The sequence below is a fragment of the Helianthus annuus genome, chromosome 6 (genome assembly GCF_002127325.2).
Source record: "Helianthus annuus cultivar XRQ/B chromosome 6, HanXRQr2.0-SUNRISE, whole genome shotgun sequence".
Lineage (NCBI taxonomy): Eukaryota > Viridiplantae > Streptophyta > Magnoliopsida > Asterales > Asteraceae > Helianthus > Helianthus annuus.
The window spans coordinates 27,383,852-27,409,463 of record NC_035438.2 but is presented as its reverse complement, the minus strand read 5'-3'; the positions used below and the strand labels follow the sequence as shown (position 1 = coordinate 27,409,463).

The following is a 25,612-nucleotide window of genomic DNA, read 5'->3' as shown; positions in this document are numbered from 1 at the left end:
GGTGATGCGTTTCGGTAAGAAAGGCAAACTAAGCCCGAGATACATAGGACCTTTCGAGGTTATCGAACATGTCGGGTCAGTTGCCTATAAGTTAAACTTACCGGAGGAGCTCAATGGAATTCACAATGTGTTCCACATCTGCAATCTAAAGAAGTGCTTCGCTGATGAATCACTGGTAATACCGCATACAGATGTGCATATAGATGAGAGCTTGAAATTTGTGGAAAAACCTTTGTCGATTGAAGATCGACAGGTAAAGAAGCTTCGAAGGAAGCATGTACCTATTGTTAAGGTCAAATGGGATGCCCGTAGAGGTCCCGAATTCACGTGGGAGGTTGAATCCACGATGAAAGAGAAATACCCTTATTTGTTTCAGTAAATCTCGGGTCGAGATTTATTTTAAGGGGGTGAGGATGTAACACCTCGAAATTTTGTGTCCAATAATGTATTGACACGTGTCTTGAGTTTACACGTGGCATTAAATATTAAATAAAGGACTAAAGTTGACAAACCTTGAAAGTATGTAAATTCGAGGGTTATAAATGTCAACGGAGGGTAAATATACTGTATAGTAACCCTAAATGATGCTTGTACCTTCAAACGAATAAATCATGGATCGTACGGAGCGAAACGCGGAAGAATGTGAGAGATTACAAGCTACAGGGGTTAATTGTGTCAACATGTTTAATTTATACCTCTGAGTGACCCTTTGACGAACCTGAGGCTTTGTAACAGTAAAATACGCTCACTAGAATATACTATATAAATTTCCCGAAGTTCCGTTTTAAAACGAGAAAGTTATGACCAAATTCGTATGCGAGGGGTTGAAAGCGTCAACAATAAAAGTTAAGGCTTTTCGGATAGTAATTAAACTAACCGGGGACTTGACAATATGGGTAAAAGTCACGAGGCCCCTATTCGTAATTAATCGAGGGCCAAATCGCAAAGTTACCCCTTCGAAACCGAAAGGTCAGGTTAATGATTACAAAAGATTTGAAAATCTTGGAAATCAGACCTCAGGCGGGCCGCGTTGATGAAATAAGCAAGCTAATGCGGGCCGCGAGCCACCTGTTGATTCGTTTACTGACATGAAGATTCAGGCGGCCCGCGCCCATGTTGCATAACCTCTAATGCGGGCCGCGTACGAGTCCCAGATGCAGAAACTTTGGACAGATTCAATGTTTGAGCTTGTGAACAATCATTTGAGCATTAATTGAAGTATGGGCGCCCTCTACATGCCCCCTAGCACCCAGGGCCACCTGCTGAACATCGATGATCCATTGTAGGGTGAGTTGTAATGATCTTGAGCCTAAATTTTCACTATAAAAGGCACTACATTGCACACAATTGAAACACACCTCAAACCTGCATTCAAGTTCACTTCTGGAGCTCCAAAGCACTCTTCTAACATCCTTAGTCGTGCACCAAGCTTCTGTAAGTGTGTCTACCCTTTTGTGGCTTAGTTTATGCATAGTTTAGCTTAAAAGTCAATCCGTCGTAATTAACGAATTGACTTTGCGATAAATCACAAATGGTCCAGTGGTTTGTCGAATCAAAGATAGTTATATGTTGGTAATCATGTGGGCTTTAAACCCCTAAAAGGGCACCCTCTGATTCCCACTCTAACTAGTCCAGATATCGAGTCAAACGTGCTTAGAAAAAGGCAACAGAAATGCTATTTTGCGATTTCTTGCATAATCGGTAATGTAGATAATATGTAACCTGTCTAAACACTCATAAAACATGATAATAAGTATATTAACTAGTCTAAGCTTGTTTGATCCGACCATTTACTGTTTTAACCCAGTTCGGAGCCGAAAGTCGCAAAAGCTTTGACTTTTGCTTTGACTTCAGTTCTGACCCGTTAAATTTGATTTAGATATGCCTTAGGACTCTCTTAGGACCAGGTTACATGATGGTATAACCCTCTGTGACCGGTTCGTTGTTTGTCCGAGTCTTTTACACATTTCCGTTAAATGCTTAAAAGTTGACCGTAACGCCCTTTTTAATTTAAAACGAGAATTTCGGACATGTGAAAGAACCATAACCTTAGTCACTGATTTCCAAGCATGTCCCTAAAATTTCACGTCAATCCGAGGTCCAGAATAGGAGTTATGCTAAATAGTGCAAATTACGGGAACTTTAGTAATTTAATAGCGCAATTAGCATAACGCCTATCTAAACCCGGATTTCGACACCAAACCTTCTACTCATTGAGGTAAAATAATATTTTGGGATTTTTAAAGATTTTTAATTATTTTTTTACCAGCTCATAACCTGCGGTTATGGCAACGGTTCGGTAAATACCGAATATACCCTTTTCGGCCATAGCTTGAGTTCTACAAGGTCTATTGACCAGATTCCAGTTGCTACTGATTTTAAATAATAAATAAAGTATTTTAGACTTTATGAACTGTTCGGGAAACTCAGATTTCCTATAGAACTCAGAAACCTCTTTTATAATCTTTAAAAAGACCGAAATACCTCTACGGGGCATAATATGACCTTAAACTCGTTACGGGCATTATGGAAGGTATCCTACTGATACCACAACCTCTTTAAGGCATATTGAATTAGGAAACCAGTGCAAGACTCTTACGGTTACCCGTTACGCCTTTTGCGCGCACGGTTCGGCTTATGTAACTAGTTTACATAAAATAGCCGAAACGGGTCAAACCATATTGTTTTGACCCCAAAATCCAGAATGTGGTTATTAAACCCATATAAAACAAGTATTCAAACTTGTTGGGTCCAAATCACATTCCGTTCACGGTTTTCACCTTTCACGCGATTAAACCGTAACTATCCTTCGAAAACTGATCGGTCTAAGCTACGGCTAAATTAAAGACCCGTTAGGATTCTAATAGGTTAATTTAAACCTTCGTTCCAGATTAGGAGACCAGTAAAAGCTATCTGCAATTTATTTCGATTAAGGATTTATACTTGCAAAGGTAAATACTTTTAACTTATTTTCCGTTATACGGGCTTGGGTTACGATATATAGTATACCGCTTGATCGGACATCAAATTCTCCACCGCTTGAGTGGGTAATTGAATAAATTTGATCGGCTCGTTTAAACAGTCTTGTTACTTAAAAGCCTTTGGGGGGTTAATGACCATGTCCCGGATATCCCTGGCATCATTTTACGAAATGGCCACGACCTAAGCGCGGAGTGTAGGCGTACACTCGTCAGTGCATAAATAGATCGCTGTGGTGTGTCTATTGATCTTTAACCCGGACTAGATCCGGGCTACTGAACGCATAAGGAACATGTAATTCGTTCACAAGATTATGTATTTAAATAATTCTCCCAAGTTATAAAAGAGTTTGTGCCTTGTGCATTCAAATCAATTTTAATAAACATTTTTCAAAAGTGTCGGTTGAATGTATTTACCAGTGTAAACTGATGTATTTCCCAAAAAGATTAAATGCAGGTACTAAACGAAATTGGCTGGCTATAGCTCCTTAGCATCTTAAAGAGTCTCGCAAGCTTAAGATGCCTTCGTCTGTTGAACAATACTTATATTTTTTTTATTTGATCCCCTGTGGATACTTTTCGAATATTCGTAATACATTTGATATTACAAACAATGGTTGAAATATAATTATCTTTATGCTTCCGCTGTGCATTCATATATTGTGTGGTTTGACTATAATGTTGCCAACTACGTCACGATAATCCCCCACCGGGCCCACCGGTGAGACACGTGGAAATCGGGGTGTGACAGTAAGGTTAACCAACCATAATACACGAGACTCCTCACTCTTATGGTTATAACCAACATTCTATCCGGTCAACGCTTAATCATGCAGAACCGTGCTTAAATCCATGTTAACCGGTCAAGTCTAAATGACTTATAAAGACCCGTAAACAATTATTATGGATATTATTTTCATTCACTCTGGACTATAGAGCCTTCCAGTAATCGCATCATAGGCAATAAACTTTGAGTCCAGCTGTACTATGAACTGAATGCGTTGTGTTCTACGCTAGTACATGTAAATACTTTTTAACTACTTTTCTCAAAACTTGGGATATAGTATAAAATCCCTTGGTTCGGGTATTGCAACGGGCTAAATGTATTCATAGTGTAATAATCTGATTTAATCCGTATTGCTTGATTAACATAAATGGTTGGGGGTTGATAGTACTGTATCCAGGTTCCCCGATTCATTTATTGTAATGGCCGTAAGTGCAGGGTGTAGGAATACACATGACAGTCATTAAATATGATGTGTGTATTGATCTAATACTAGTTTCCATGCTAGTTCCCGAACGTGATAAACATGTAAATCTGGTAATAAGGATACCTGTCCCAATGAAAAGTTAATGTTTTAAAATGAGTCGGTTAACTGTATTTACCAGCAAAAGTTAGCGTATTTTTAAAGACAAACCTAGACAATAGGCTGGATAAGGCTCGGTCTATAGTTTTGGCATTTGAGACTCCAATGGCAATGACCTATGATGTCTCAAAGTCCATTTTATTTCGATCCTGCCTTTGGGATACTTTGTATCGAATATTTGATGCTTAAAATTTTAATATAATTTTTGCAGGTTTCACCACTTGTACTTTACTATTACAAAACTCCTAATTCTGTTGCGCTGTGAAACTAGTATACAATCGTCACGCCATTAATTCCCCAACGCTCGGGCCCAGCGAGGCGGGAGGAAAAACTCAGGGTGGGACATAAATGATTAGACTTGCTCGGGTTGTGGTATTGACCTAGAGACGGCGAATCATTTATTGGTTTCATGTACTCGGGCTAAGCTGATTTGGTGGCAAGTTACAATTTGGCTCAAATTGCCGATTTAGAAGTCATTCCCATCCTTGATGGGGCTGCTTTAATTTATCTAGAATCAAACGGGTTCTAACGAGTGGAAAAAAGTCACCGGAGCTATGTTTTTAAATACTTGGTGGAACATTTGGAAGACGAGCAACACAAATGAGTTTAATCATAAATACATTCCCATTCGAAGAATTTTCGAGATGGTAAAGGAGGGGGCTTTCATATGGATAAAAACTATATTTTAATTTCAAGTTTTTAATTGGGATAAGTGGTGTGACTCTAACGTCCGTAATGCAATTGTTTACCTTTTGTGTTTATATGGGATTTTTTTAGCTCTTGTTAGCCCCATTTTGACTTTTCAATAAGGTTCACAGTAAAAAAAATGTAATAATCAAAGTAGTTGCAAGTAATTAATGATTGTGATCATTTAAGAACTTAAAAAAGTATAATCATTAATCACTTTACTTTAGATGACGATAACTATGATTACGTATTCATCAATAAATAATTTGATTTAAATAAAAAAAAACCCGAATCCAAGTTAATTTGATTATACTCAAATTACACAATTGACCAACTTAGGTCTATTCAAACTAAACAACGAACCAAAATAAGTTACTAATGCCTTCTAAATTAAAATGAGTGCAAATGAACGAGCTAAATCGAAGATCATTGTTTGTCGTCACCAGCTATGCTTTTTTTTTTCAAAAGGCAAATAACCCGTCACCAACTACGTGTCGTCGCCTAGATGTCGTCACCACTACCTCCTCCACCATTGTCATACCTCTTGTGCCACCGCCAGCACCACCAAAAATGATTTCATCATAACCAGCATCACAACCACAATCATCGTCATCACACACGCCTCTTCCTTTGTCAAAATCCATCGTCATTAGCCGCCATAAATATAAATAGAGTCTGGGAACCCATTTTGATACAGTTTAAAGTGTTTCATGTCAAATTCGATCTCTTTTTAGTCTAAACCCTTTCTTGACTAGAGCCAAATTAATCCTTTTTTTTAAACGGTTCTCTTTGACCGAACATATTTTCATCTCAATCTGTTTTGACCTGGCATCTAGCCTGATCAGCATCGACCCGGCCATTATACAGGTTTGATAACCACTTTAGCTACTTCTACCCACTTTATAAATAAGATTGAAAAATATAAGAGTAACAGAAAAGAAGTAATTACTTTTTAAAAAAAAGTAAACTAAAGTTTTAGTCCCTATGGTTAACACCAGGTGGCACCACGAATCCCTACTTTTCTAATTTGACCAACCAAGTCCCTGTGGTTGTTCAATTTAATCAACCGAGTCCCTGCTATTAATTGGACGTTTAAATCATGGTGAAAAGACCAAAATAACCCTATACTTTCTTGGCAATATGTGTCCCTACCTGTAAACTTCAAATATTCCCTCTAAATTCAAAACTTTTAACTAACCGCCATAATCAGATTAACACAGTTGCATTAGCATAGCCAATCAAGTAACCAACCACCCTAATGTAATCCTAATGTAATCAAGTAACTAACAACTACATTAACTGCTAATGATACAAAGTTACTAACCACCCTAATGTAATCCTAATCAAGTAACTAACAACTACATTCACAGGTTAACACAACTTCTAATGATACATATTAAGACAACTAATCATACAGATTAACCACCCTAATCAACTAGCTAACAACTACATTACAGTCAATGTTAATGTAATTCTCCAACTATTATCAATGCTAATGTAATCCTGTAACTGTTATAAATACTAATGTAATCCTCCAACTGTTATCAATGTACATCATATTATATATATAGACTATTATGCATCAACTTTAATCAAGTGCGGTTCATGATTTCTAAATTACATCATCTACAAGTGAAGTTGATTGTTATCAAGTGTAGTTCATGACTTCTAAATTACAAGTGCAGTTGACTGTTATCGATGAACCAAACTGCCACCATGACTTCTAAATTACAAGTGCAAATGACTGTTATCAATGAACCAAATGAACCAAACTGCCACTATGACTTCTAAGTTACAAGTGCAATTGTATGTTATCATGACTTCTAAATTACAAGTCCAAACTGCCATTCAAATAGATTTTTATGCAATTAACTGTTATCATGAGTTCTAAATTACAAGTCCAAACTGCCATTCAAATATACTATTATGCAATTGACTATTATCATCTTGTAACTAACGTGCATCATACATCATCCTCTATATCCTTAAACATGATCCTATAACTAATGTGCAATTCATTGTTATCAAGACACATACATGATCTTCAAACATTATGATACTGCATACAGATACATACAGGATATAGAAGATGATAATAGTCACTGCAAGATCTTGCTACTATGAATATAGTGGATGATGACAGTCAAAATCATCATCTATATCCTCAAATAGACATGATTCTGCCACTTTGATCCTCAAACAATAGTCAAACATCATCCTATATATAAGCCTTAAACTACCACTAATGTACATCATTCATATAGAACCATTAAAGCAGAACCATTCAAACATGAAGCAAACTACCATTCAAACTGCCACTAATGTACATCACAAATTAAACAGAAGTCAAACATAAGTCAACCATCATTGATTAAATACCATTCAAATATAACGATTAGTCACAATCAAAAAATGGGTATACTTGATCATTAACGATTACTCCCAAAAAATAACCAATAAAAAACCCATTACACCGTTCTAGTTAGATTATACTTAGGCATCAATAATATATACAAAAACCCTGTTCAACCTAATCTATATGATCACCATCCCCACCCTATAGAACCTGAGCTCCACATTAACATTGCCTAGGAACCTGAGCACGATCCTGATGTGGATCAGGAGACGGCGGGTGGTTGCTTGAAGCCTGAATCCGTCTACAATTGCATGTTAAACCAACCAAAAGCAACCACATTTCAAAGTTAACTGTTATCAAAGCTTGAATCCGTACCACATTTTCATGGTATTTAAGTAAAATTGAACTAATGTTTTACATGTTACATGGTCGTTGCCAACGATAGCTTCTACCTGCAACATCCTTGGTTGATCGCCGGTGATCGGAGTAGAAGGAAGAATGGCGACAATGGTTTTTGGTGAAGGAGGGATGATTATGATGCTAGTTGTGAAGATTAGGGGTTATAATGGTGTGTTAGGGTGAGATTTGGGTGATTTTTACCTAAATACCCTTCACACCATTATCAATTTAAATGGCAGGCTAGCGATCGTTACGACGAGGGACTTGCTTGATTAAATTGAACAACCACGTAGACTTGATTCACGTAGACTTGATTGGTAAAATTAGAAAAGTAAAGAATCATGGTGCCATATGGTATTAAGTTAATACTATTAACAACATGGGCTAAAATTGTATTTTACTCTTTAAAAAAATAATAGCAAGAGCAAGAGAGATTTTCAAGGGAGTGAGAACAAAAAGTAGAATGAAACAAGACAACAGGTAACGTGTTCATGAGAGATGATTGATTTCATAAATCGAACATCTTAAAACTTTATTTTATAAATTTAAATATTTAAAAGGAAGATTATTATATATTTAAGTTTGGTGGAAGAGTTGTTTGGGAATGGCATATGACAAAAATGCCCTTTCAATATGGTACACGTGCCTTAAGACGGGTTCGCCCTACATCACCACATATTTCTTTATTAGACGCTTTTGCCAAATTCCATTGCTTCTTCATTTTTCAATTACATATTCATAAAGGTACAATATTTTATTGTTCTATATGTCTATTTATAACTCTCGTCATTCGTATTAGCTACTATGAATGGTTAATGATCTTATTAAATATTAATTTGATAAATTTTAAATAATACTATTAAGACACTGCTACCTCTTTTGAGTAAAATTTTGAAAGAGTTAGGGTAATGTATTATTATTATTTTTTTAATTAAAATAATTTAAAAAGTTTTTAATATTAAAAATTTTAGTTGGGGAGATTTCATATTAGTTTGACCTGTCTTCTACTTTCGCTATAAGTTTCGATTTTATACATAACAATAACAACCTAATTGATAAGCACTAGATTAATTTATCAAATTCTACGTGTTATCAACTTCTTATACTTTCCCTATTTGGCTAAAGAACCTAAAGTTTATTCATCCATCATGAATGAAACACCCTAAATCAATAAACCGTACGCAATTTAATACTAAACGTGTTGAATACTAGAGATGCACAAAAAAACCCTGTTTCTGTTTAAAAAAATAAGGAACTAGTTATTGCTAAGAACCGGTTATGAAGGAACCAATTTTCATACCCGACCCTACCCGTTTTTATTCATCCATTCCATATCCAATGATTAGAAACTAGTTCCAACTTGCTTATACCCTACCCAAACTTGTCAAAATCCAAAAAAACACCTGGATCCAAAACCCAACCGATCACTTCCAACCAATACCCGATCATCGACTCAACGTATGTATACTCGTTTAGGGTAGCCTTAACGTTGAAAAAAAATGCAAAAAAAAAGGTCGAATTCAACCCCCAACGATAAAAAATGGCTATATAGTCGTTATAAACATATTTTAACGATATAAACCAGGAAACCAGATTTTGTATTTTGTGTGCATCAAACCGGTTTGAACAAACCATAAATTTAAAAAATAAAAAAAAAACTAGACTGGTTTGGGCCCAAACCAGATTGGCCCAAACCAAATTGTTTAACTGGCCGGGTCTGGGTCCGGGCCCAAACCGGTTTTTCTACACCTCTACAAAAAGCAAGTGTTGGCCCATAATTTCAGTTCAGCTCACCAAACATGGGCCAGCCCAATTACAACTGAAGTTTGACTATTTTCCCCCAACATTCGAACAACTATTTCCTCCATTCACCATCACCGTCACCGGAATCGTAACAAACTATGGACAAACTACTAACCGTAGGAACTAAAATCGTCGCCGTCGGCCGTAACTACGCCGCTCACGCCAAAGAACTCGGTAACGCCGTTCCCAAGGTTCGCTCAATTTCATCTTGCAGTTTGATCGATTCTGTTAACTGTGTGTATTATAACTTTTTTGTGCGATTATTATGATATTAGGAGCCGGTTTTGTTCATGAAACCGACGTCGTCTTACTTACCGAATGGCGGAACGATCGAAGTGCCGCATCCGTTGGAATCGCTCGATCATGAGGTTGAATTGGCGGTTGTTATTGGTAAAAAAGCTCGTGATGTTGCTGAATCAACTGCAATGGATTATATCGGAGGTAATTGATGTTGATTTAGCATCATAAGTTGCAATAATGATTGATTTCTCGTTTCAGTTTTGTAGAATTTGAGATTTGGATTTTAGGTTTTCAGATAGCATTTAATTAATCTATGTTTTTGTTTAATTGAACTCATGAATTACTTATGGAAGTTCAGTGGATTTATTTATTAATTAAGTAGTACTTAAGATTTCTTGAAAGTTGACTTAGTAGGGTTATAAACTGGTTGTTACATGCTAGACATAGGGAGTAAGTTTTAGTGGATAATGGATTATTGATGCTTGTTTGGACCGTGTGGTTTTATAATTTGCTTGACATTGATTGTTGAGGGTTCACTTAAACATGTTAAGTAGCGCTGTAGCAGAAACCGATACACAAATTATGACTGTCACAAAAATGGAAAAAGAAATAAGAAGGAATGAAAAGAGGATTCTTCATAGAATGATAGAACATAGTCATGATCTGAAAGACTGATGTTTTTTCGTTTCAGGTTATGCACTTGCACTGGATATGACTGCAAGGGAAATCCAGGCTTCTGCAAAGGTAAGACCATGCAGAAGTTATGTTTTGAATATAGTCATAAAAATGACAAATAACATTGGAAGTATTATTCCATGTGACACTTAGAAAAGGTATATGTTAAATATGAGTGGTGAAAGTATTATTCCATGTGACACTTAGAAAATTTATCATTCTAGAGGGCTAAAGGCAATGGCTTTGAAACTCTCACTATTTGGTGAATAGTTACAAAACAAATTGATTCATATATTAATTATGTAGGGTTGTGTGGTTGCAAGTTTCATTTGATCTCAGTTGATGTCATGTTTAACATGATTTATGTGAAAACGCCTTTTTCACTCATTCTAGGACTTTAGCTGGCAAAGACAGTGTTCTTGTTACAAAATTTACTTGCTAATGAATATTCTGGAAACTTGGTATAGCACCAAGTGCTGGCAAAACGTGCGGGTTGGGTGGGTCGGATGGGGTAACATTTCAGAACGGGTCGTTTTAGAAAATGCTCATTTTGGAATGGGTCAAAACGGATTCTGACTGAAATGAGCATGGGTCCAAATGGGTCGATTTAGAAAAAAGAAGTATGAAAATGACTAAATTCTAGCCTGAAAGATGAAAAATAGTATCATGCGTACAAAACAGAACCAAAATCATCAAAGTACGATATTTAAACACCCAGTTTAAGAAACGCTAACCTGGAAAACAAAGTAAACTTGAAGCAATGATGTAGAAGAGGGAACAACCCCTCGTTTTAGCGAATAAAAGTAGAAGCTGGGATGGTGTTGTAGGGATGAAGGTACAGTGCTATTATATGATTATAGCATACTGATATTTTCTTTGCCATATTTTACATGCCAGTCTGCAGGTCTTCCATGGACCGTTGCTAAAGGACAGGACACTTTCACACCAATCAGCTCCATTGTAAGAACTTAAATTTTCTCATAAATTTTGTTGCTCATTTGATGTTAAAAATAAATCTGTTGCAGCTGTCCTTATCAAGGGTGCCGGATCCTCATAGCTTGGAATTGTGGTTAAAGGTACATACATACAAGATGCTTATAAATTTTGCAATAATATGCTTTACTTTTGTCATCCACATTCGTGTTTTACTCAGGTAGATGGAGAAATACGGCAAAAAGGATCAACAGAGGATATGATTTTCAAGATACCATATTTGATCAGTCATATTAGTAGTATTATGACACTTCTAGAAGGCGATGTCATATTAACAGGTATCCTTATATTATCCTCAAAGCTAACATTTATTCACGTCTTTCTCTATTCTCTAATTGGAAAATGTCATTTGCCAAAAGATACAAATGAGATTCAAAAATTGAATCTCTTGTTTTTTCTTTCTTTTTCTAATCTAGCATTTTCTATTCTAATGTGGTCCGATATATATGATGAGCAGGAACCCCTAAAGGTGTTGGGCCAGTCAAAGTTGGTCAAAAGATTGAAGCTGGCATAACAGGCCTCTTGGATATGCACTTTGATGTAGGAAGACGGCAAAAGTCGTTATAGAAGTCCAGAGTTGAAAGTTGAAATACATTTCAAGCGCATTGGGTTTGTCAGAATTTGGCTTTATTGTGTAAGTTTCAAACCTAACTTCAACAACTACAGACGAGAATAAGCATGTGGTTGCTTCAAACTAGCACCACACCGCAGTTTATCTTCTTTGATGTGGTGTGTTATGCATACATTTCACTAAACATTGATATCCTAGACTTGCATTCTGATTTTGATAAATATAACAAGCACTACAACAAAACAGACTTTAGCGGTGGATTTGAAGTCGGTTTTGGCTGTAGAGTTGTTTTCAAGTTTTTATTTTTATTTTTTTTATTTACTATATATCCAAAATCCATAAATATATACAAAAACAAACCAAATCCAATTTTTTTACAAGTTCACAAAATTGTACAAATTATCCAAAATTTATAGAAAAGAAGTGTTCATGTAGCAATGGATAAAAAAAATGAAGTCAAAGACTACCTTGACCAATATGTTCTTGTTGGCTTGCCAAGATGTGGCTGCAGATTGAATCTTGGATGCTATCTGATCATTCTGTCAACAGTTTCAAAAACTTCTATGATTACAAGAATACTGTTTGTAGTTAAGGATTTTATGTCACTAGTTAAACACAATTTCCAGAAAAAGTTTGGAAGATGCAACAAAAAGATTCGATCCATCTAAAACAACGCGAAACATATTCGCAAAGTATTTAAAAATGCGGTAGAAAAAATGGTTTATGGGCCAACATAGACCTACGGTCATAGCAGTGTAAGGCTATAGTACCTGAAAACAACAAAAGCACATTAAAGGTGGTGTTGAACAAGTAAAAACTTGGCATAATACCGGTATGACTACGATATACGCCTTTAGTGAGAATCGAGTTCTCATAGCTAACATACTTGTAGCTCTGGCATATTACATCTAACACAACTATCATGTTCTTAAACATAATATGGGAACATGCAACTAATCAACAATTAAATCCACCAAATTGGTCACTGAATGAAGAACTTACTTAGATCTTTCAAGTGGACTTTTTTTTTATGTATTCTCTGTTTTGAAAATTTCTATATACTTACCTTAGCCATAATGGTTTTCATATCACTAGCTTTTTTTCTTCAAAAAAATGGTTGAACACATATGTTCATCCAGAAGACTACAAGTATGCTTTAGAACAAAAAAAAAAAAATCATCTAATTGTTCATTTCAGTTCTAATCATCCAAATTCACCTATAGGCAACCTTTGATCATGAATTTGCACCATAGAGTAGGTTTGATTCGAACTTTAATAACGAGTTTACAAGTTGGAAATATTTTATGGACGTACATTTGTTCATTTAAAGTTCTTTTCGAGTTTTGATCAAGTTGCTCACCACTTTACAGATTTGGCAAATTCTAGGCACAGTCACAGCTTTTTTTTCCAACATTCTTGATTCTTATAATTTAAGAGGGGTTTTTATTTTTATTTTTTATATATATAAACTAGTAATGGCGGAAAAATATTTACCATTTGTGTTCATTGAAAATAGTGTTCTTCATTTACTTTTTATGTTTAGTTAATTCATTACTATTTTTATATGTTTTTTTTATCCAATCAATTCAACATTTTGAGCTAGTGGTGGAGTGGTAAGGGAGAGACATGGTGTTCCAAGTAACACAGGTTCAATTCCTGCCTCTAGCATTTAGTTTCTGTGGCATCTGGTGATGATGGGTGACTAGGCGAGTAGACGACGATCGCTAGTTTCTGCGGCACCTGGTGATGACGAGAGACTAGGCGAGTAGGCGGCGATCGCTAGTTCGATCCTTGAACTGAGCGGGTTTTACCTCACCGCACTGTTGTGCTTTCGGGCGAGTGTTCACGGGCTTCGGCCTTAGGTGAGGGTTTTCCCCGGTTCGGAAGGCGAGTGTATCCCGATGTGATGAATTTCGCCAGTAGTCCATTTGGAGGATTCGTTAGCCGTTCAAAAAAATTCAACATTTAATCTTATTATTTACTTTTGTTTTTATAATCAACTCATCTCAAATACGAACTATGAAACATAAAAAATTAATTAAACATTAAAACTTAGACTCCTTAACAAATCATTCACTTCGGTCTATGTTTTATCGACATCAACAATTATTAACAACAACCATTTGAGACTTTATGCTGAAATCCACGTTTTGAATTCATATGTAATACTCCAATTAACCTGGTTCATCATGTAAATCAAAAGCATTTTGCTTCAAATTCAAGATTATACAATTCTTGAAGACCTCTATAACTTCAACTTTACAAGTAAATAAAACAAAAAAAGTTATAAAGTTCTATTAAACCTGCTCCAGGAATTCTATACAGAGCTACATTTTTTTTATTAAATTCATTATGTTCTATGAAACCTGTTGCTTCAAGACTTTGTGATATCAAAAAATTCTACATGAAGACTTTTATAAAATTATATGAAATCACTAACTAAAAATCAATTTGGCAAAGACTGAGATTAGCTTTCCAAAAAACGTCAATGATGTTGGTTTCCGATTTGGAGATTCAACCGCTTCTTTTCACTTTTAATTCGTATTCAACCGATTATGATTCTAATGCTCGCTTCTGATTCTGATTTAATCGATTATGAGTCACTATGGTTGAAGACTCTCTAGCTCTAGTCATCTAGTCAAAGAAAACTCATGTCATCTCTATGGTAGGGCCGACCCATCAGTAACACCACTCTTGATTGATTCTGATTTCTGGTTCAACCTCGTATCGTGTCGTCCTCCCCGAGATCACCCCCTTGGTGCTCCATCACGGTGTGGAGTTGCTCGAATCTTTCACAATCCGTGGATTGTCCTAAAACGAGAAGATAGGGCGTCGAAGGTTCGGGTGTGATCACCCCTATGGACCAAGAAGTATTGTAGAATTCTCCTCCAAAACGGGCCGCTTGACCGGCTGCGTGACGTGTAGTGGCTTAAAGCTTCGACCCACGACTCGCAAAGTGTGATGTCTTCTTCTTGCGTCCACGGGATGGCTGCCATCGTGTTGGTTTTTTGGTGTGGAAGTGGAAGTGTAGGGTTTTATAAAAAGTTTGGGTGTGGTGCGAAGATGTGTAAAAAAAGAGGTATGTGGTATTATAGAGGTAAAAATTGGATTTTAGAAAGTTAATATTTTTAGTTTTTAAAAAGTAACCGTTGGGGTTAATCGGCTTGTCTCTACGTCGAATCAACACGTGCCACGTCAACGCGAAGTTTAGCTCAACGCCGGTGGAAATCCCGTCGCCCACAGGACAACGCCGTTAACAACGTTGGGCACAGGGTGGAAAAGTGGGTGTGGACTGGCAACAACGTCAGGTTTCGACGCCCACACAGTATGCTCTTATATTCTCTTCCCAGATTTCTGGAATAAGTGTAATAAACTAAAAAAATTGCCTATCATCTTAAAAACAATATCTTTGATTTTTTGATAGAAGTGTAAACTAATTGAATTTGAATGAGTTATAAATGTAAAGATAATATCTTTGATTCTTTATTACAAGTATAGACTGATTATGTAATTTATATTGCTAAACTTTATATTTTTATCAATGATTCAGTGTCAAATTGAAACTGAACATATGAATCTGGTTTTGGAAAAAGGCAAAAAAAAAAAAAAAAAGTGGAGAGTTTATATTAAAAAAGTTTTAAAGGGGATTCAACTTTTTAATTCGTTTAGGGTCTCTAAAACGTTGAGCCGGCCATACGTGTATGGTGTATATGGAAAGTCAGAAGATCTTTCATGGCAAGGCTATATGTGCGATGCAAGCTTTAGAGGAGATCAACATTAAAACATTTTTTTTTTTTTTTTTTTTTTTTTTTTGTGTTAAGAACTAAGAATAGTGAAAAAGAAGTTGGTTTAAATTAGTTATCATAGTGTAGCTTCTTCTTCTAAATTTTGCTTGCTTGTATGTATGGCATTTTTAGTTTTGCTTGATTTGTTAACTTGCAAAATTTAGAATGAAACGTAAAATGAAAATTTGTGAAAGATGAAACGTATAGGGAACCAAAGTTGAAAGTAAAAAAATTATGAGGTTAAATTGCAAATAATGAAAAATTTTGGGTTAAAATAAAAAAAAAATTTTGTGGGGTTAAAATTGCAAAAGATGAATAGCTTTTGGTTTAAAGTAAAAAAATCAATTTTTTTTAGAACCATCAATGCATGAGGTATAAGACTGCACGAGGTGGAAAGACGTGAAGAAGAGGAAAGAAGCGACACGTGACAGTCATGTCAGCATGGGGAGTGGTAAAAAAAACATGGGGTGGAATTGGCTTGAAAATGACGTTTTAAAAAATAGGGTTATTGGATTTTAATAATCTCAAGTTTCGCTAGTTGGCCGATAATAATCCCAACTTCAAAAATTGCCTAAAACAGTCCTAACTTGTAAGATTTTGGCCACCAATGATCCTTGTCTAACTGGGTTAGTTAAATGTGACGTGGCAGGTGACGTGTTTAAAAACTAAAATGTGGATGCTGACGTGTATCATATCTGTCACTTTTAAAAACCCTACGCTGACCACACATTGATAAGCTTTCTTATTTTAAAAACCCTACACTTAAAAAACCAGCCGCACACCTTCCCCTCCTTCCCTCTCGGTCACTATTTCCGACGACCGGAGCCGTGGAATCCGGCGCCCCTTCTTCTTCCAGTGAGCACCCACAAAAAGCTCTTTCCCCCTGTCTCGTTCCTACTCACACCCACCTTGCCTGAAGATGAAAAGAAAGCAGACAGAAGAGAGATAGAGTTATCAAAGAGAAAGAGGTTGCAGTGGTTGTGTGGTTTGGTTGGTCATGACGGCAACGAAGGAAGTGGTGGTGGTTGTCAGTGGTGGTCGTCGGTGACGTGATTCAGATGGTGTCGTGGCTAGGCTCCGGCGAGGTAACGTCAGCTGGTGTGTCGATACGACAGTGGCGGATGTGGTCTTGTGGTTCGAAGAACACGACAACAGTAGTTATGGAGTGTTTATAAATAGGGGTGAGTGTATATGTGTTGTCATCTTTAAACACATCAGCATCCACATAGGCATCCCACATTTTAGTTTTTAAACACGTCACCTGCCATGTCACCTACTACGTCACATTTAACTAACCCAGTTAGACAATGATCATTGGTAGTAGGCCTGTAAACGAACCGAACGAACACGAACGTAGGCATGTTCGTGTTCGTTCATTCAACTTTAACCGAACATGAACACGAACACGAACATATAATCAAACACATTTTTTTGTTCGTGTTCGTTCATTAAGAAATCAAGCATGTTCGTGTTCGTTTATGTTTGTTCGTTTAAAGCCTAAATGAACAGTTCACGAACATAAACGAACACAAACGAACATAAAAAAAATAACTGAACATATTTGAATAAACATAAACAAACATAATTTAACATGGTTGAGTTGAACAAACATAAACGAACACAAATGAACGTAATTGAACAAATATAAACAAACATAATTTAACATTAGTGAACACAAACAAACAAGTCTAATATATTATAGTTCATTCGAAAACACATCTAAATTAGGGTTCATAGATACTTAAATTAAGTAGTTTTTACGCTATAAGAAAAAATTTTAAATTTCATTTTTAGTTACTAGAAAACTCAATTACTAGTTAGTTATATTTATATAATTAGTTAGAAAACCTGATATTATATAAATATAACTATTTATGTATTTACTAAAATTTCAGCGAACATAAACGGACGAACATAAACGGACATAAATGAACGAACATAAACAAATGTTCACGAACATAAACGAACGAACACAAGGTGTGTTCATGTTCGTTCATTTAATTAAATGAACAAAAATTTTTGTTCGTGTTCGTTCATTTATTAAATAAACGAACATAAACGAACTTCCCGCCGAACAAGTTCACGAACAGTTCATGAACGTTCGGTTCGTTTACAGGCCTAGGTAGCCAAAATCTTACAAGTTGGGATTGTTGTAGGCAATTTTTAAAGTTGGGATTATTATCGGCCAACCAGTGAAATTTGAAATTATTAAAATCCAATAACCCTAAAAAATAAAAAATAAACAACTACAATCCCAAACAACCAATCAAAGCAAGCCTTAACAACAACCAACCAAACATCATCACTTCACCAACCACATTGCCATCATGCCAGTGGAAATATTGACACCCTCCTCTCCACGCCACCACCACGCCATGGCACGGGGCGGTATGCCGGTGTGGTGGAGGCCTCTACGCCAAAACAACGCTGTCACATCGTTGTGTCTAACCCAATCTATACATATAATAAAGTAAACCAATAGTGGACACGTGTCATTCATTGGAACTATCTATTTTTTTGTTTTCCCGCCTCTTTTCCCTCCATAATTATCTCATACTTAATTATAAATACATATTTTTATATAATTAAATATATCCATTATCTCCTCTTTAATTATCTCCTACTTAATTATACCTCCTTAATTATCTCCTACTTAATTATAAATACATATTTTTATATAATTAAATATATCCATTATCTCCTCCTTAATTATCTCCTACTTAATTATAAATACTTATTTTTATAATTAAAAATATTCATTATATAGATATTAATAAATGATAAGACTAAAATTTAAAGATATATAAAAATAATCTATTCACTTCACATAAAATTACCTTTAAATTATATAAAGAGTTAATTACATACTTTGTGCAAATAACTCTTATATAAATAAAATATTAATACATGTGATTTTCTGTATTCTCCATCGACTTTTTTTAACGAGTTAATTTAGTTAGTCCCTGTGGTTTGCACAAAATAACAGACTTAGGTACTAATAGTTTAAAATCACCTTCTAGGGTATTAACTTTTCATTTTGTAACATTTGGACTAACTATGTAATTTTTTTTAACCCTCTCAACCTCACTTATTTACATGACATATATTATTCCTACATACTTTTGTATGTTCTTTTAGCTAAGAAACATCTGAATAATCTATCTATATAATTAATACAAATGGATCGTTTTGTCAATCAATATATTGATTAATATAACGGGTTATTTATTAATAATAATTTAAATGATTATTGCTCTATAATTATTTTATTTCTTTTTTTTTTTTTTGCTTGTCTCTTATATATCTAATATTTTTTATAAAAAAATAAATAAAGTAAAATGTTATAACTTATGTAATACACAAGCATCTAATTTAACTTAATAATAAATAAAAAACAAAGTAAAATGTTACATCAAAGTTCATTTTTTTTTTCTAAAAACATATATTGATAATTGTGTGTATTAGTTGATTACATTATTCGTATTTAAGTCATGTAATACACGTGGTTATTCAATCTTGCAATGTACGGGTTTTTAAAGATGTAACTTTTTTATTACTTAGTATATAAAATTATATTTATTCAGGCCGTGTAATACACGGGGTTCTAACCTAGTGATACATAAAAATAAATATTGCTAATTAATAGTATGTAATTGTTTGAAAGAAAATATATGAAATTAATATTAATATTTTGAGAAAATTGTGGGCTGGTGATTAAAAAAAGTTGTTTCTACGGATGCATTAATTGGATGATGTTATTTTGTACGCCTACATTTATTATGTACAGCATTTTTATCATATAGCGTACAACTTGCCCTCTTTCCCTGGTAACGGCTAGAGATGTGTATAATACCCGGTTTCACACTTGACCTGGAAGAACCTTTGGGTTTCAGTTCCTACCCGATATATAGAAGAACCGATTCCGGGTTCAAAAAACCCGTAGGTTCGTACCTGGTTCCATATTTTGTAAAAAAAATAGGGCCGTACCCGGTTTCTACCCGGAACCGGTTCCTCTATAAACACAAAGAACCGGCAGGATTAAAATGAAACCAAATACATTAAAAGTTAAACCCAAACATTACCTACCTAGTACCTACCATATATTAAAACCAAACATCATACCTAAATACAAAACACATAAACACACTCAAACCAACATCACATAAACTCACTAAATCTTCGAAGAACCGGTTCCGGATGATTCACCGCCTTCACTTTTCTTCCCCGCAGCCTTTGTCATCGAACAATGACGGTCGGTGTGTTTTTTAAGGGTCGAGTTCACCTAGCCTTCATGAACTTCCCACAGCCTTTGCAATGTGCCATTTCATAGCTATCAGACATCAGGCACAGATCAAAGTGCTTCCAAACTTGGGGGTTTCTTTTGGTTTCCAAAACCATGACCACTTCGTCGTTGCATGCCATAACCGATTTGACTTGTAACTTGAAGGGTGAAACATTTGAGTGGGACTAAGTTTTGGTTGAAGGTGATGTGCTTATAAATACTAGAAACTGATTTTAAAGTTTTAATGGCAATTAATCGATTCCAACGGATATAAAGCCGTTAGGAATCGATTCCGGCAGCTTTATTGCAGCTTTTTCTGGAAGATACCCGGAAGAACCTGTGACACCCCAGGGAAATCAGGAAAACAACGCAACTTAACTAGCTTCCTTAGTAACCACGCGCTAAATTTTGGGACGAAATTCTCTTAACAGGGGGAGAATGTGACAACCCTCAAAATCCCATGTATTCCGTACAATTTATTAATAATAATTAATGTGCTTGACGACTGTGTGGAATTACGTAACTGCTTTCTGATATCTGTGTTATATTTACATGTGCATGTTGACACACTAATAGTGTACAGAAAGTCATTAAATAGTCTGTTATGACTTCCTGAGTGTTAAAAATTAAAAACGTTGCAAATATATATATATATATATATATATATATATATATATATATATATATATATATATATATATATATATATATATATATATATATATATATATATATATATATATAGGACGCTCTACGGATTAATTAAGCAGTTTAACGGAACAACACCGAACCGAACAACCGGACTTTACCCGGAACACAAAAATATTGTTAAACACATTGTTTCACTTTCACCAAGCTAGTTATGATCCCCGAACATCATAACACCTCCTAAAATATCTACTAACTAAAGTATGTAACTAACATTTGATTCATAACTAGATTGTAACCAAATTGGTTAGCACCTAAGCTAGACCCCCCCCCCCCACCTAGTTGGCGGATCCATGTGGTCCCATTTATTGATTTTATTTGAATATTAAACAAGATCATGTCTCCTCTTTATGAACATTGTGACCATTAGATAAAGGTGTGTTGGAAGATAATATAAGTAACCAACATAACATTCATCTTCATTCTCACCACATACCACCAACATCATCTTCCTTCTCCCCTCCCTTCATACTCACGGCTCACCACCTCCATCCCATCTCCACCATTTCCAATCCACTAACAAGCATTCCAAGGTGATTCTAAGGTGTTAGAAGGTGTATAAGTAAGCTTGGTGTTCTCGGAAGTTGAAGGACCTCATGCAAGTGCTATTAACCACCACATTTCTTCACTTGAACTTCCCTAGTCTTGAACTAGTGGTAAGAACTTAGATCCGTTCATTTTTCATGTTATATAAGTGGTTAAAGATTGTTTTATGATGAAATCAAATGAACTTTAAACGACATGAATCTTAAGTCTTGAAACATAAACTTAAAGATGAAGAAATAAGATGAAATAATGCTAGAATGAAGTTGTTTTGATTATGTTGTTGATTACCTGATGATTTGCTTGTTAATATTGATGTTTGATGTTGTTGTGATCACTAAACATGTTAACGGAATCAATCGAACATGAGTTAGAAAGCTAAAAGCTGAAAACAACAATCTGTCCATACTTTACAGCCAACTTCAGTTGGCTGTAAACAGGTCATAAACTTAATGAAAAACCGATATTTTGAATCTAAAATATGTTATTATGAAATACGGTTCTAATGGCACCGGAATCGTAATTTTTGGACTCCGTTTACTATTTTTAAAGTGTTAATTTGTAACAGCAACTTAAGCTGAATTTTGACAGCAATAAATGGGTGTCATACTTTCAGTCATAACCTGAGTTTTGTGATGAATCGGACCATGAAATTTGAACAGTAGATGACAACCAATGCATAGGTAATTACCCCACTGGAATTTCGTAAATCGGACACTCGATGAATTTTTAATAAATTGTTCCGTGGACTGTGGTCAGAAATACACAAATCTGAGTTCAGTCCGGAACATGAATTTTTATAAAATATTGGTAATTAACCAGACCCCGATATTTTTACACAATAAAATATGGAACGTTTAAGACATTCTGTAAAAATTTGGGAATTTTTGGAATAATTTAACTATTTTATTTAAATGCCCGAAAACAGCCGGTTTTGAATATTAATGCTGAATTGATATAAGTTGTGACTTGCGTGTCTAAATGTCGAGTATGCTATCCGTGAATGATCTAACATGTTATATATGTTATGTGCATTATCGTATGTTTGATTTTGAGTGGGGGATGGATGGGAAACTTAGATGGGTATAAACCGTTAAAGTGATGCATGTTGTGTGATAGATATGTGTAGGAACTTTGTGTTCTATTTGAAAGCCACTAAATGACTAACTGGTAAATCAAACTAGGACGTGATTGACCGACCTTGACTGTTAGCTATATTGAGAATCTAACCGAGCAAACCGAGGTGAGTTCACACACTTTCTAAGGCATGGGATTCCCGGTGGTTTGGGAATGGGTTAAAGAATTAAAACGGAATCTACATATCTTACTTAGGTAGGATATGTACGGCCATCCTCCTCGGGTAGGATGCCAGTATTAATCCTGCGTATTCTCTTTGGGAGAACTATGTACGTTCGTCCTCCTTGGGTAGGACAACAACCTTAAAACTTACTAGACAAAACTCTATCATAAGTCCCTCATTTTATATCGACTTAATCGCCGAGGCCAATGGCGAGCGGGTCATTAGTTAATAGCGCTATTAGGTTTAACAAACCTCACACCGTGCCAGTCGGACGGGCGTGTACTAATGGACTATGGCAAACCATCAGTGATGATAGACACTGATGTAGGGCACAACTTACTTCCGTAGTAGTCGATATCATACGGTCTAGTGGTTCACATGGGGAAGCCCCCACTAATCATGAACAGGGTATGGGTAATAAAGAATGAACTGGTTAAACTTTCTTTCAACTACGGGGTAACCCCCACGGAAATTACGCCAACGAAAGACAAACCACGTTTTTTTTGGAAAACAACTTAAAACTAAACAACCAAACGTGAACTCACTCAACTTTGTTGTTGACTCGTTGTTACATGCCTTACAGGTCGCTAACTGCTTGGAGCTTGCACGAGGAAGGAGTTGTTGTGGTGTACGGATGGTTATGTCCCGTGTTTAATATATAATCCTTATGAACTTATTAAACCTATCTGTCGGACTTTAAACTTATGAACTGCGAACTTATGTTTTGAACTTTATGTTTATGCTTCCGCTGTCTAAATTAAAACTTGGTTAACTAGCTTTTGGTCACCAATCGTATTGTGGTTGGCTTGATTTATTTAAATACGTTGTTCAGTATGATTGGTGGCTCGATCCTGGTCACGTCACGCCTCCAAGCGGTGGTACTCCACATGGTGGATTTTGGGGGTGTGACAGATTGGTATCAGAGCCATCGGTTATAGTGAACTTGGTTTTAAAAAGGGAAAATCTTTTTAATAAAACCAGACTATAACTTGTACAGTGCTCAACGATCTACAACGACGCTTCGCTCCACGTGCAAGACTCGACACCATAAGTGGTATGATTTATGTTATATTGTTGGTTAGATAGTTCTCACTGTGCATTAGATAATGTGATAGTTACTATTTGAACCATGTGTGCTTACTCTCTACTATCGTCCCACACTTACGCACGTTGCGATACCTTTCTTACCTGTGTTCCCCTCGATGTGAAGATCATGAGTGGGCGTCTCAACATGACCCAGGGTCAGCTGACGACCTTGATTAACGAACGGATTGCTGAAGCCTTAGCAACCCAATCAGGGAGTCAACCCATGCACACCCAATCCCGCATGGGCACCTTCAGGGCGTTCTTGGAGTGTAAACCTCCCACTTTCGATGGCACTGGAGGGACAATCGACCTTCTACACTGGATCCGAAGAATCGAATATATGTTCGAAGAAAGTGAAAGTCCTGCTGGCAAACGAGTAGAGTACGCTACTGTCATGTTGCAAGGGAAAGCGTATTCTTGGTGGAACGCACAAGTTCAGATGCTCGGGTTGGCAGACGCAAATGCCACCCTCTGGAGCGACTTCAAGGATTTGATTAAGGAAGAATTCTGCCACCTGGACGACATTCTGAAACTTGAAGTAGAGTATTATGGTTTGAAGATGGAAGGATCAGAGATTGAGGCGTACACATAGAGGTCCAACGACTTGGCTGCCTTATGTCCTAACATGTCACAACCCATATCTAGGCGAATCAAGCTATACCTCAGAGGCTTAGTCCCGGAAATCCAAGGGTCTGTGAGTGCGGCCAACCTTCCCACAATCCAGCAAGTCATTCGTTTAGCGCACCAACTCACCGATCAGGCGATGGAAGAGGGCAAGTTGCCCAAGCGTAGCTCTTCCAATGCAAATGCTCTTATTAGTAACAAGTATATTTGGGGTGATCACCAAGGTGAGAGCCCTAGCTCTATACGACGGGAACCCCACAGGAAACTCGGGCTGAACTACCAAAATCATGGGGGATACCTAGGGAATAAACCGAGATGCCGCAAGGCCAACGGCACCACAGCGGGTCATGTGCGGAATCATGTTGTCATCGGTGCAAGAAGTTGGGACATATGGCTAGAGACTGTAGGAGCCCATATCCTGCAAACCGGAACCAACGGCAACACCAGCAGGGTAATGAGAGATGTTACCAGTGCGGTGCTGAGAGTCACTTCAAGAGGAACTGTCCGCAGATGAGACAGAATCGTGACAACAGCGGCAACCAGGGCAACGGGAACAATAACGGAGACAATAAGGATAACCGCAGGACTGGTGAGCATGAGCTTCTGAATGGACAAGAGGAAGAAGGAAACAACCTCAACGTTGTGGCGGGTAAGTTCCTACCAGGCAATTTCTTTGTTTCTATTTTAGTTAATTCGGGTACAGATATGTGTTCCTAAGAGTTAGTCAGGTGCTTAAGCGTACCCCATTACCCTTAAAACACCAAACATGTTGTAGAACTAGCTAATGGTGAAAGTCTTAAGGGCACACACGCAGTTAAGGGTTGTAACCCCGTCTTAGCTGGTCAGACCCTCTCTATCGACCTCATTCCTATGGTTCTGGGTAGTTTTGACGTTGTCATTGGGATGGATTGGTTATCTCGACACCAAGCGGAGATTATTTGCAAGGAGAAAATCGTCCGTATTCCTCGACCTGATAAAGAACCCCTCGTGATTCGTGACGACAAGAGCGATGCTGTTGTAGGCATCATCTCTTTCCTTAAAGCCCAAAAGTGTTTGCGAAAGGGGCACACCGCTATCCTAGCCCTCATTACTGATGCATCCTCGGAAGAAAAGAAGATAGAAGACATTCCTATTGTGCGCAACTTTCCTGAGGTATTTCCTGAGGAATTACCTGGTCTTCCGCCTCATCGTCAAGTTGAGTTTCAAATTGAGCTA

General features: G+C 36.5%; 1 protein-coding gene across 1 annotated transcript; it reads left to right on the top strand.

Annotated features, from left to right (window-relative positions):
• The first annotated feature begins 9,602 nt into the window (after positions 1 to 9,602).
• LOC110865077 (probable acylpyruvase FAHD1, mitochondrial) lies at positions 9,603 to 12,370 on the top strand. Its single transcript, XM_022114280.2, has 7 exons — positions 9,603 to 9,781; positions 9,866 to 10,031; positions 10,522 to 10,574; positions 11,403 to 11,465; positions 11,531 to 11,581; positions 11,659 to 11,776; positions 11,956 to 12,370. Exons 1-7 carry the CDS (start codon positions 9,689 to 9,691, stop codon positions 12,063 to 12,065), a joined length of 654 nt encoding a protein of 217 aa, XP_021969972.1. The 5' UTR covers positions 9,603 to 9,688; the 3' UTR covers positions 12,066 to 12,370.
• Positions 12,371 to 25,612: the final 13,242 nt, after the last annotated feature.

What these genes read in the sequence shown, in the direction of transcription:
- LOC110865077 (XM_022114280.2), top strand. Translation starts at nt 9,689, where the DNA reads ATGGACAAACTACTAACCGTAGGAACTAAAATCGTCGCCGTCGGCCGT. An exon ending in TGCAATGGATTATATCGGAG is followed by an intron (nt 10,032 to 10,521) that starts GTAATTGATGTT and finishes TTTTCGTTTCAG; the next exon opens with GTTATGCACTTGCACTGGAT. An exon ending in AAATCCAGGCTTCTGCAAAG is followed by an intron (nt 10,575 to 11,402) that starts GTAAGACCATGC and finishes TTTACATGCCAG; the next exon opens with TCTGCAGGTCTTCCATGGAC.